This window comes from Zophobas morio, unplaced genomic scaffold, assembly GCF_036711695.1.
Source record: "Zophobas morio isolate AGI-343-1 ecotype UQ-CSIRO unplaced genomic scaffold, CSIRO_AGI_Zmor_V1 ptg000012l, whole genome shotgun sequence".
NCBI lineage: Eukaryota > Metazoa > Arthropoda > Insecta > Coleoptera > Tenebrionidae > Zophobas > Zophobas morio.
In genome coordinates this window covers 2,286,149-2,298,722 of record NW_026972117.1, presented here as the reverse complement: position 1 = coordinate 2,298,722, position 12,574 = coordinate 2,286,149, and the positions used below count along the sequence as shown (strand labels likewise).

General features: G+C 34.3%; 3 protein-coding genes across 3 annotated transcripts; all 3 read left to right on the top strand.

Annotated features, from left to right (window-relative positions):
* The first annotated feature begins 2,284 nt into the window (after positions 1–2,284).
* Positions 2,285–3,434, top strand: LOC135127575 (uncharacterized). Its single transcript, XM_064054056.1, has 4 exons — positions 2,285–2,551; positions 2,636–2,839; positions 2,926–3,125; positions 3,180–3,434. Exons 2-4 carry the CDS (start codon positions 2,652–2,654, stop codon positions 3,368–3,370), a joined length of 579 nt encoding a protein of 192 aa, XP_063910126.1. The 5' UTR covers positions 2,285–2,551; positions 2,636–2,651; the 3' UTR covers positions 3,371–3,434.
* A 108-nt stretch (positions 3,435–3,542) lies between these two features.
* On the top strand, positions 3,543–5,406 carry LOC135127574 (pyrimidodiazepine synthase-like). Its single transcript, XM_064054054.1, has 4 exons — positions 3,543–3,802; positions 3,852–4,022; positions 4,660–4,964; positions 5,014–5,406. The coding sequence occupies exons 1-4, from the start codon at positions 3,778–3,780 to the stop codon at positions 5,236–5,238; spliced, it is 726 nt and encodes a 241-aa protein (XP_063910124.1). The 5' UTR covers positions 3,543–3,777; the 3' UTR covers positions 5,239–5,406.
* A 1,364-nt stretch (positions 5,407–6,770) lies between these two features.
* LOC135127920 (trypsin 3A1-like) lies at positions 6,771–8,633 on the top strand. Its single transcript, XM_064054615.1, has 7 exons — positions 6,771–6,822; positions 6,903–6,961; positions 7,015–7,314; positions 7,393–7,506; positions 7,559–7,702; positions 7,754–7,942; positions 8,574–8,633. Exons 1-7 carry the CDS (start codon positions 6,771–6,773, stop codon positions 8,631–8,633), a joined length of 918 nt encoding a protein of 305 aa, XP_063910685.1.
* Positions 8,634–12,574: the final 3,941 nt, after the last annotated feature.

Below are 12,574 nucleotides of genomic sequence, written 5' to 3'. Positions count from 1 at the left end.
GTTTTATAAACAGTCTGGGAGATGTTATAGAAAAATGAGACAGATTTTTGCACTGCCTTCACGTCAAACAATTATGTCTATGTTGAACAAAATTCCAGTAGACGTTGGTATAAACAAAATAATTTTCGACAATCTTAAAGAATCTGCTTCAAAATTAAATAACCAAGATAGAATATGTGCATTAATTTTTGATGAAATGTCCATAATGCCCCACATAAACTATGACAAATATACGGATACATTTTTCGGATTTCAAAATTTTGGATTTGAACAAAATTTACAGATAGCAGATCATGTTCTTGTTTTTTTCATTCGCGGAGTGTTTAAAAAATGGCAACAGCCAATATACTTTGCATTTTCTTTTTCGTCTACAAAATCTTACATATTGACAACTATTATAAAAACTCTGATTGAAAAAATACAAAATTGTGGATTCAAAATTCTGGTTACAATTTGTGATCAAGGCCAACCAAACCAAGCAGCTATAAATTCTCTGCTAAAGGAGTCGAAACAACGTTATATACATAAAGGGATGGAACCTAAAAGAAGAATTTTATTAGGGGATCAAGAAATTATTCCATTATATGACACGCCTCATTTAATTAAATGTATTAGGAACAATCTGCTTACTAAAAATTTAGTGTGGAAAACAAGCGAGGAAATTTTGGTTGCAAATTGGAAACATATAATCGATGCGTACTACAGTGATCAAACATGTGGAGAATTACGGGCTCTACACAAAATTACGGATCTCCACGTAATTCCGGAAAAAATTCAAAAGATGAAGGTGTGCTAAGCGACACAAGTTTTGAGTCACTCATCAATGGCATCGACTATTACGCTATTGGTTAAATCTAGTAAATACAAATTTAAAAATAATTAACAGATTCATTTACAATTTAATTTTACAGCCGAATGCAGTTTAACACACGAGGCAATGGGAACAGCACGAATTATAAAATTTTTTGACAAGCTCTTCGACAGTGTAAATGGCAGTACTTTTCAACCACGGTGCGGAAAACCATTTTCTGGGGGCGTATTTAAATCTTCTGGTCATAAACATTTTTGGAAGGAAGCTATCAAAATTTTGGGTGATATGTATTTCGTCGATGAGGCCGGAAAAATGGTAGTACCTCCGTGTATAAAAAACTGGATTGCAACGTTAGAAGGTTTTGTGGATTTACATACAATTTTAGTAGAACAGGGCAGGTGCAAATATTTTTTACCTAGATGTTTAAATCAATATGTTATTGAAAACTATTTTGGCAAAATCAGAAGTCAAAGAAATCGAGCAACTAATCTAACGGCAGCCCAATTTAAGGAAAGTTTCAAATCTCTATTATTACGCAATTTTTATAGTTCAAATTCAGTGGGCGCAAACTGTGAGAAAACGAACATACCGGATTTATTTCATATTAAAAGACTTGTGGATAAAAACATAAATCAACCTTCAGTAAATGAAACGAGTTACGAAATTTTAAACGTGAATATGTACATTTCAAAACTGTCTCCATATAATTTAGAAAAAGATCTTCATAAAAGTATTGTTGGTTATGTGTCTGGCTAGGTTGCGAAAACATTAAGAAATTTGAAGTGTGAATATTGTAAAACCCAAATTTTAAACAATTTTTCGGAAGACGAACAATGTTACAAATTAATACGTATAAGAGAATACAATTGTAATAACAGAAAATTGCAATATTGTAAGTTAGATTTTATAAAAAACATTAACAGAATTTATAATATTTCAAGAATCGTTTTAAACAATTGTACATCTTTCGACAACATCAAAAACAAAATTTCGTTTATAGTATCTCATCATGTCAAATTTTCGTTTCATTGTGAACATAAGGAATTAATTGAAAGTGAAATATGTAATAAAATTATACATTTAACAATTTTTACGTTTGTAAAAGGTTTGAATTTAATTTTAAGCGGTCGCGATACAAGAGTTTCCACACATAAAAATGCATTATATCAAAACGCTTGTATAATGTACCAAAAAAAATTAAAGTAAAAAAATCGTAGACAATACTAATAAATTGTATATTATTCTACTTTGTGTTTTTGATATTATTAGTGATAATAAAAATAAAATATTAATTATAAAATATGCAGCAATGACGCATCTAGTAGTTCATGCTTTAGCACCGGCCACAAGGCACCAGGGGGCGTTTATTGAGACCAAAAATCAAGTGGGAGTTTGCATTCTATTTACGTAGTATTATTTATCTATGATTTTTGCTGTTACAGAGCGACATCTATTGAGTTTTACTTCTGGTTTTTATTGCGACATCCTGTATATTACAATGCACTCCTCTTTTTTTTGTGGTAGAAACAAAATCTTACAAATTATGTACACACTTATAAAAAGTATGGCCATATGTGATAGTAAGCAAAAGGTCAGTGACCCATCACACAGACAATTTTTCAGCTTTCATGATCTCCAATAATCGAAAACCGAGTCCCTCACGACGTGGGTGTTGCGTTGGTTTATCTAACCTCCAGGAGATAAATAAACACTTCTAAATTTATTCCAGCATTTACACTGGTGAGTTGCGTCCCATGTACCCAATTTTAAATTCAAATAAAGTCGTTTCGATTCGCCAGACAATGTTTTATGTATTTTTTTCAGGAAACAGTCTTTGAACATGTCCAGAGTACAGTGGAAGTCCAGACGGACTCTGGGAATAGTAATTTCCTTGTTAGTTCTGTATTTAACCGTGCGGATAAAAAATTACGAGCACAAAGCGGGCGTGTTTTTGTCGGAAACGCACCCGAACGAAGTGTGGGAATTCGTGGCCGATTTCAGTAACATGAAGACTTTAAACCCCACAATGTAAGTGTTGTTTTAAGAGCTAGCTGTTCAACAACAGATGGCGCATCGCGCAATTACTAGTTAGCGCCCTCTGTTGTCGTTTTTAGAACTGACTTCACCATTCTCACGGAAAGCGGCAACTACGACCACTGGAAGTACTCAACGCAGTACTCCGAGTACTTGTCCCACTGGCCACACCTTCACAACGTGGCAGTGGCGCATTTTAACGTAAAAGCGGACGCCAAAAAAGACGTCTATTTGATAAATTCGGTCCACAAGACGTGTCTACTATTCGGATTTTTCTGTCGTAAGAAGTTCGTCACTTTTAGACAATAATACCCCATTAAGAACTATTTTCTAGTTGACTCAGAGAGCGAGTTTAAATTTATGCACGGAAATTCATCTTCCAAGGGCTCTTTTTGCGAAGAAAACATAATTTACCAGTGTCCAGCCGTGCTGTCGTCGTTTTGCCGAAGAGAAGTGGTCTTCCAAAGGGACGCCATCATGAGGAATTTGAAGACGCATTTTTTGAAGAAGACGCATCGAAGCTGATCTATTTTTGTATAATTACAGTAAAAATTTAGAAAATACAGTTATTAGTTCAGTTATAAACGAAGTTGAACTCGTTCTTTGTGCGCAGTTTGCTACACCCAGATCCTCTCTGGTTCGTCCCGAATTTAAAAGATGGCCAGCTGGCCTAGCAACATTCCACATTTTTTTAGTAATTATTGTTTTATCTCCATTCCTTGCCACCTCCACACGCCCAACAAAGACGGCAAATAAGGCAGTGTTTTTCCGGCATAGGTGCGACTTTATCTAATCGATTCGGTGCGTCCAACGCGATTTTCTTCGCTGCAAACAGCCGAAATAGCGTCCTTGAATAACAACCGTTTTTAGCACGTTGTTAGTTTGACCGGTTAGTGAAAACAGCGACGGTTTGTTTGTTATAATAACTCGGAATGCCTGAACCACACTTGACAACCGGTACGTGTCAACTTTTTTTTTAATTAGTTTCACGTTTTGTGGATTTTAGGGTCCGAGCAGCCCCCCAAAGTCGATGGGAAACTGCGTCTCTATTCGATGGAGTACTGTCCTTACGCGCAAAGGGTTAGGTTGGTCTTGAGGGCCAAAAATATTCCATTTGAGACTGTCAATATCAATTTGATTAATAAGCCGGATTGGTATTTTAAGGTGCATCCGGAAGGTAAGAGTGGAAATTGAGAGTGTGTGGTTTGAATGTTCATTAATAGTTTAGTTAGTTGTCTAGCATAATGTATTTTTGCGGTGGTGCGATAAGTTCAACTTATCGTACTCGTTTGAATTGGGCAATATTATCGCACTGCGGTGACCCTAGTTACCACATAAAAATAAAACTCTTGTTTGTGCAATTAAATTGGCGTAACGTAAATAAATCAGTGTTAACGATGAAAAATTCATGTTTATTTTGACTGGTTTTTCACTAGTTAAACAAACTTAAATTAGCTTGACAAGGGTCAAAAGTTCAGTCTTTCAGCTGTGGCGCCATCTATGAGTTCAAAAAACTTCCCACCTAATATTAAAAGTCAAGTCAAACTTGATTTTCGTTCTTTGTGCAATAATGGGGTATTTTGGGTAAAAATTGCCATTAAACGATTTCTTTAAACAGAAGTTTGACTCATAGTTCTTCAGATATTAGTACTTTTTACTGTAAGGTCTAGTAAACTTGAAAAAATTGTTGCTGGACTTGTATAATGGGTTGCATACCTTTAAGTTTTTCTTAACTACCTGTTTTTGGATACTCCACGATAAGACTTTAATCAAATAAATTTGAAAAATATATGTATGTTGCCCTGTTTTTTAAGGAAAAGTCCCCGCCATAGACACCGGGTCCGAAGTCCTCGTCGAAAGCACCGACATATCCGACTATTTAGATGAAAAATACCCAGAAAACCCCCTTTACCCGCAGGACCCTGAAGCAAAAAAACGGGACCAAGAACTCATCAAAAAAATAGGCCCAATCACAGCTCTCTTCTATGGATGCATCTCAAAACAAGAGGACAAACCCATAGAGGAGTGGGCTAACGAATTCGCCCCACATCTAGAAGTGTTTGAACAGGAACTAGTTTGCAGAGGAACGCCATTCTTCGGAGGCGACAAACCAGGAATGGTAGACATTCCCCTTTATTTAATTAGTCATCACGGCTTTTTTTTTGTAGGTCGATTACATGCTGTGGCCCTGGGGCGAAAGGGCCGGGACTGTGGCTCTGGCCTTCGGCCAACAATTGCCCTTCGAGGCCGACCAGTTCCCACATTTGCGAAAGTGGCGCAAAACCATGAAAGAAGTCCCAGCCGCCGAAGGGATTTACCACGGCCCGGAAAAGTTCTGGAAGATCGTGCAGATCAAGATGAAGAATTCGCCCCCAGACTACGACAATCTGTAATCACATATCACAGTCGGGAACTGAATCATACTCGAATTTAATACTTAATAAAGGTTATTGTTGCTTTTGCATTTTTATATTTGCTTAGCGGTAGGGTTATTCTAGGGTGTTTCTATGTAACGCAGTGTACTTTTGACAATAAATAAAGTATGGATGTGCTGCGACGAAGACCCAAGTATTGGTTAATTTCTGACTTGATGTCATGGATTTTGCAGTAGGCAAATGTTGCTATTAAAATAAACACAAATCTACAAATAATAAAAATTATTCAATCAGTTTTCGTTTATCCCAGTTCAATCAAGTGGTAAAACTGATAACAATTTGGTCACATTGTTATCTTTAATCTCATTGTATTGATTTTGATTGATTTTTGTACACCTACGTTTTCTTGGTTGGAGAGGTGTGTCGTAGGTGAAACGCAATTTTGAGAATTTTTGTTTTATTATTTATGAATTGTGTCAGTTTGAAACGAATCACAGCTGCATTCGAATGTAAGCTTAAATTACATCCTGAATGAATTGTAGCAGGCTGTGCCAAAGAATTCCGTAATATACCTCGTATAATGTTATCGTATGACATTCAAAACAACTCCGTTGGCATGAAAACACTAATCATTTTGAAATATTCCCATAAAATATGCACTAAATTACGACACAATTTATATCTACAATGTATGTAGCAATTTTTAACAGTTAAGTATATACCATCGTCGACAAAACTGCACCAAAATTTTTTTTAGGGAACCACAAACTTGATTTTTTTTGGTTTCTGGTCTGCGACATTTGATGAACGCCAGGTTGTACAACTTTCAGAAGGCGTCACGAACATGAGTCAATTTTAGTTGCTGGGTCTACCTCATATATTTTTATAGTGTGTGAATAGGCATATAGTCAATAAATCGTTTGTTATTTTATTGTTATTGTTGAATGTGAAATAAATCCAAGAATCGTTTGACTCTAATAACTTTCAAATGTATAAGCGCAACGTCTTATAAATTTTAGTGAGCGTTGGTTTTATTTTTTGTGTGGCAGTTCAAATTAAAATGTGCTTTTATAGTGAAATTGAAAAAACGTGGACAAAAGTTGGTGGCGACTGAAACCTACGTGTTACGCCTTTGCCCGAAATCAATTTAAGCTTATCCACTAATTTCTTGGTTTATGATTATGCACTAAATTTGTACTTTAAACCTACATTTAATACTCCATTGTCTCTTTCGAGTGAAATATAAATGAATCCTTTTGTGTCCGTTTTAGTGTGTTTTTTGGTCCAGTGAATGACAGTGGTAAAATCTGTTTCAAACGAAAGAATGAAAATTTAGTGAAAAAAACCTCCCTTGCGTCTGAAGCATGACGAATTTGCCCCGGTCCTAAAATTTTTCAATAAACAATTTAAACAATTATTGATTAATAGAAACACAACAATAAAAGATTTAAATGAAGTGTTGCGTGAAATAATTGCTAATATGCATTTTACGCCTTTGTACACCTGACTTTACAACTGGAGTCAATTTAATGATCGTGTCTTAAATCAAAATGTTGACCGAGCTGTTAGTTGCATGCATGCTCGCAACGGCCGCTGCCCAATGTAAGTACGATTTAGTTTCATTTTTGTTTTTGTTGTTTTATTTACTTATTATTATTATTTTTTTTATATATATATATTAGCAGTAGGGCCTCGAATTCTCGGCGGAACTTCTGCCGCAGCAGGCCAATACGGCCACACCGTAAGTACTTTTCATTATTGACACACCACGAGACGCCACCAACCCAATTCCAGGTAGTCATCCGATTAAACCACATGTCCATGTGTGGCGGTTCCATTTTGAACAACCGATTCGTCCTCACAGCGGGCCACTGCTTCTACGATTTTCGGTTAAATGTAAACTATAACTGTGTGACGACGTTTTTAGTGTTTCTTTCTAGAGGGATGCCCGCTTCTAACTTCAGCATCCAGTACGGCACTACAAAAAACTCCATAGGCGCTATGGCTCCCAACGTGATTTTAGTCAAAAAAGTAATCATCCACCCGTACTACCAACCCGAAAACCCGAGAAAGAACGATCTTTCAATTCTAGAGGTACTGTAACTAGCGGCCGCCTCTTTGAAAAACCGCCCGTACTACGACGGAGTAAAGTCCGTTTTTGTAAATTTGTAGCTTCAACAACCGATTGTGTTTTCTCGGTGGGTGCAACCCGTGGTTTTGCCTGGAGTTTATGACAGGACCCCCGCAGGTGCGGTGGCGGTGTTAACTGGATGGGGGCGCACGTCTGTGAGTCTCGGTGTTGGGTGGTGCGACCCAGAATTATTTTTTTTTTTTTTAGAATATTGGTCGCATGGTGATAGACCTACAGGCGGTGGATATCCGGGTGTACTCTGACGAGGATTGCCAAAGAATCCATGGTACTGTGAATAATGAGAATCACATTTGCGCGGGTTCGCCCGATGAGGGGAAAATGCAATGCAAAGTATTAATGGTGCGGCGAATTTTGGATTTGTGCGATTTTTGGTTGTTCTAGGGGGATTCTGGGGGTCCCTTGATTCTTGGGAAGGTACAAATCGGGGTGGTGTCGTGGTCGAAGAAACCTTGTGGGCTTCCTGGGTATCCTGGTGTGTTTGTTAAACTTTCGTCGTACGTGCTGTGGATAAAGCACGTGATTGGAGATGACACATCAACGAATCATTGTGGAAATCCGCTTTTCCAAGAGGTTTATCAAAAAATTTGGAATTTCTTCCACTGATTCAATGTTGTGTTTAAAATTGTGTTTTTGGTCACTTACTCTCTGTAAATTTGCATAAAGTTCCCTAAAGCAAAGTGTGATTTTATTTACATGTTTTCCGTTTTTCCAAAAACAGTACAACTGTTTTTTTTTAAGTTTATAGATTATTACAGAAGGCTCACCAAAAAAAAAAAGCCGAGACAATTTAGTACTGATATAAGGAACGTACAAAGTAAAATGTTTGGAAAATAGCAACGACCAGGTCAACTAGATAAATATGTACACCATATATTGGAAGCGGACAATTCATGACGTCAGAGTTATTTCCCAAGGGGTAAAGGATATTTTTAATCAATAAAAAAAATAGAAGAACACATTTATTTTTGTTGCAACAACAAAATCATGAAACTTTATATGCAGGATATCTTGTTACTTACCTATTTGTACGACCGGTTTCGGTTAGTGACTAGCCATCCTCAGACTGGCTTCACTTCAACAAAGGACAAAATCTCGTCAATATATCAATCATTCCGACTGACTGGACAAATGAAAATGAAATTCTGCATGTGGGTTAATTGATTTTTTACGCCTTGATTTCTGATACGATATGGGGGTGTAGTATGGGTTGGAGATCGCAGTGTTTGAACAGTCATTGTCTTGGAGAAAAAACCTCAACTAAACGAATTAGTTCATTGATGCTGTTTTTTCTACTTCGCACCTTTGTCTATTTTTAAATAAAAGTTGTATTTTTTTACTTTTGGGGAATTTTGGCGTGATTGGTACGGCCCCCAGTTATTTATTTTATTAATTATGTGACTACCAATCTTGAAAACATAAACTGCACCAGTTCTATTTCGAAACTCACTAGCTGAAACACGGGAAATTCCCCAAAGTAGAATCCTGAATTTATTGCCGAATAAATCTCGGTCTGCTTACGAAAAACAGTTTTCAATTTTTTGACATTTATTGTATTTTTTATTTGTCAGTGACATTTGTAATGACTACCAATCTTAAGAACATAAATTAGGTACGGCAGTTACAAGATTATTAATAAAGCACTTAATTTGGGGACCATTCCATTGTACATTTATTATTTGCTTTGATTCTGGCTTTTAATAGCGTAAATTCGTTATACAGCTATACAGGGTCATCAAAATTGATTGAGAGAGTTGGTACCCCGTGTTTTTGTCGTGAAGTTTGTCAACCTTATGACAGATTTGTTTAAGGTTATATGGCAATGAATTCAGTGGCGTGACAAAAATTAGAAACTTCAAATCTGACAACTAATCTTTTTACCAAAAAAAAGTCGAAAAAAGACGCCACTGAGTTTTGAAATTTGAAACTTGAAACTTCAAATCTGACAGCTAATATTTTTATACAACTTAATAAACCAAATTATTCAAGTTCAGGTTTACCAACTCTCTCAATCAATTTTGATGACTCTGTATAATTCCCAAGGTCCATAAAACTTATGCGCATCATAGATTAATAACACAAGCTAATTCGCTTCACGACCTTTGGAACTACAGTAGTTCCGGTGAGTGATTGGGATTTCTTGATAGTTGACATGTAAGTTCCTACACTGTTACAAAACTACTGAACTTCCATTACTGAGGTTGCCTTTTGTTTAATATGTGTATCTTTTCACAACAGGACACTTAAAACACGTTTAAAACAATAAATTTGTATAGAGAAATATCGATTTTGCAATTACGCTCCTCCCCTCGGTCTGACAACCAATGAAAAATTCATTACGATTAAGATCGAGACGGATGGGTGGGGCTTCTCTTTTGGTTTTCTTTTTTAATTAATACTTCTAGGGCCGGTTTATAGAAAAGTGAATTAAACACTTGGAATATGAGCCCGTGATTGGTTAAAACATGTACGTTATCTATGAACAGACCTTAATTTCTATAAACCGAGTTTTAGGTTTCGTTGTACAACACGATTACTTAATGGTAATTTGTGGTAGAATTAGAAAAGTAAGGATTTTACAATTAACCTTCGCCCCTCGGTTTACGACGAATAAAAAAAATCATCAGAATTGAGATAGGGCGGGTGGGCGGGGCTTATATTTTGCCGCTTGTTTTTAATATACATAGCCATTTTTTCACAACAAGAAACTTAGAACATGGTTAGAATGGTGCATTTTTGCAAGGAAACATGGATTTGTTTTTATTTCTTTAAACAAATTTTCCATTTTAAACACGTTTTAAATTTCATGTTGTGAAAATAAGTCTACCGCCCACCCGCCCTATCTCAGTTCTGATGATTTTTTTTATTCACCGTGAACCAAGGCGGCGAAGCTTAACTGTAAAATACTTATTTCTTTATTTACATTTAAAATTCAAAAATCTAAAATTTAAAAACCGAATAACGAAAAATCGAGAAATCGAAAGTCCCACATTTAAAAAATCGGATAACTGAAAAATCGAAACATCGAAAAACTGGAAAATCGAAAAACAGAAAAGTTAAAAATTGAATAATTTATAAAATGAGAAATTGACAATGAAAATATCGATAAATCGAGACATCAAAAAACTTAAAAATTCAAAAAATAAAAAATTGAGAGATTGAAATATCAAAAGAACGAGAAATCGAAAAGTGATGAACTCGAAAAATCGAAAAATAGAGAAATCGAAAAACAAAAAGTTGAAAGTTGAAAAATTGGGAAACCGAAATAGACCAAAATAAAAAATTGAAAAACTGATAAATCGAAAACCTGAACAATCAAATCTGGATAAATCGGGAATGAAATTTAACAAATCGAAAAATTGAAAAGCAGAACATCTAAAGCCAGGAAGTCGAAAAATCGAAAGATTAAGAAATACTGAAAAATTAAAATATCAAAAGATTGCAAAATCTAAAATTTAAAATTCAAAAATTGAAAAATCGAAAAACTGAAAAGGTAGACACATTGAAAAATCCATAAGTCAAAAACAGAAAAGCCAAAGAATTGAAATATTGAAAAATCCTAAAACTGAAATATATAAAAACCAAAAAATCGAAAAATCAAAAAAGTGAAGTCGAAAAATAGAAACCTAAAAAATCGAAAAATCAAAAAAGTGAAGTCGAAAAATAGAAACCTAAAAAATCGAAAAATTCAAAAATCAAAAACCTGAAAAATCAAAAAATTAAAGAACTAAAGACCAGGAAAATCGAAAGACGCGAAGGTCAAGAAATGGGAAAATCAAAACATCGATTAATTGAAAAATCGAAAAATTGAAAAATTGACAGTTTATAAATGTCAGATTTGAAAAATTGAAAAATCGAAAATGTGAAAAAACGACAATTGAAAAACAGAAAATCTAAAACCGGTAAGTCGAAAAATCGAAAGATTAAGAAATTGAAATATTTGAAAAATGCATATTTCCATTTTTCAAATATTTCAAGAAGAGCTGAAATGAAAAATTGAGAAATCGAAAAATCTAAAATTTTGTATATGTATTGAAAAATTAAAATACCAAAAAATTGAGAAATCTAAAATTTAAAAAAAATCGAAAAATCGATCAGCAGAAGTAAGAAATGGAAAAATCGAAGAAAAGAAATATTGAAAAATCCCAAAACTGAAATATCGAAAAACTGAAAAATGAAAGAAAAACTGACGAATCGAAAAACTGAAAAATCCCGAAACTGAAATATCCAAAAACTGAGAATCTAAAAAATCGAAAAATTGAAAAATCAAAAACCTGCAAAATCGTAAGATCGAAAAATTGAATAACAAGTAAACTGAAAAATCCCAAAACTGAAATGTCTGAAAACTGAGAAATTAAAAAAATTGAAAAATTGAGAAATCGAAAAATCAAAAAAGTGAACCTGAAAAAATAGAAAAATCGAAAAACCAAAAAACCCGAAAAATCAATTAATTGAAAAATCGACAAATAAAGAGTTTATAAAAGTCAAAAATTGAAAAATCGAAATAATTAAAAAATCGTAAAATTGAAGAGAAAAACTGAAAACCGAGAAATTGAAAAATTGAGAAATTGTAAAATCCAAAAATTTTATAATAAATAGGAGTAAATTGAAAATTGAAAAGTTAAAAATATTATATGACATTTTTTCTATTGCAGTTAATTTTATTCCTAGTTAGAAACAAACACTGTTGCCAACATAAATCGAGAAGTCCTCAACCGTCATTTAATTTAAACTATGACGCTTCTCTATGTTCTCTGCTCTCACCGTACGTAGTAATCTAGTATTGCAAATTTACCAGTAAATTGTATAAGCGACATAATTAACCGGCAAATTATTCGATTCGTGTTGTAAAACATCCAAAACCAAGCTTTTCGTCAGGTTGGCCACAAATTTAAAATTTTCTTTTCTTTGTCGTCTAGTAGGCGTAGAAATTTATTTGTGGAATGTTGGCAACAACGAATTCTTTGGTTAGTTTGACGTTTACGGCCAAATAAATGTCAAATAAAGTGTAATGCCAACACGAAAAATCCAAATATATTTACATAAACCGAATTTTACATATTTAGCTGGTCAATTTACACATTGACAGTTATTATTTATTTATGGTCGTCTAGCTTGAGCGAAAAAAAAAACAAAAAAAATGCATATTGGTGTTCATTTATTGTTGATGTTTTCAATACAACAACATTTTTCGTAATTTAAATT

Bases quoted from the DNA above. Each gene is read 5' to 3' on its own strand.
- LOC135127575 (XM_064054056.1), top strand. From the start codon at position 2,652: ATGTCCAGAGTACAGTGGAAGTCCAGACGGACTCTGGGAATAGTAATT. The intron at 2,840-2,925 runs GTAAGTGTTGTT...TGTCGTTTTTAG, and splicing joins AAGACTTTAAACCCCACAAT to AACTGACTTCACCATTCTCA. The intron at 3,126-3,179 runs GTAAGAAGTTCG...ACTATTTTCTAG, and splicing joins ACTATTCGGATTTTTCTGTC to TTGACTCAGAGAGCGAGTTT.
- LOC135127920 (XM_064054615.1), top strand. From the start codon at position 6,771: ATGTTGACCGAGCTGTTAGTTGCATGCATGCTCGCAACGGCCGCTGCC. The intron at 6,823-6,902 runs GTAAGTACGATT...TATATATATTAG, and splicing joins CGCAACGGCCGCTGCCCAAT to CAGTAGGGCCTCGAATTCTC. The intron at 7,703-7,753 runs GTATTAATGGTG...TGGTTGTTCTAG, and splicing joins AGGGGAAAATGCAATGCAAA to GGGGATTCTGGGGGTCCCTT.
- LOC135127574 (XM_064054054.1), top strand. From the start codon at position 3,778: ATGCCTGAACCACACTTGACAACCG. The intron at 4,023-4,659 runs GTAAGAGTGGAA...CTGTTTTTTAAG, and splicing joins TTTTAAGGTGCATCCGGAAG to GAAAAGTCCCCGCCATAGAC. The intron at 4,965-5,013 runs GTAGACATTCCC...TTTTTTTTGTAG, and splicing joins GAGGCGACAAACCAGGAATG to GTCGATTACATGCTGTGGCC.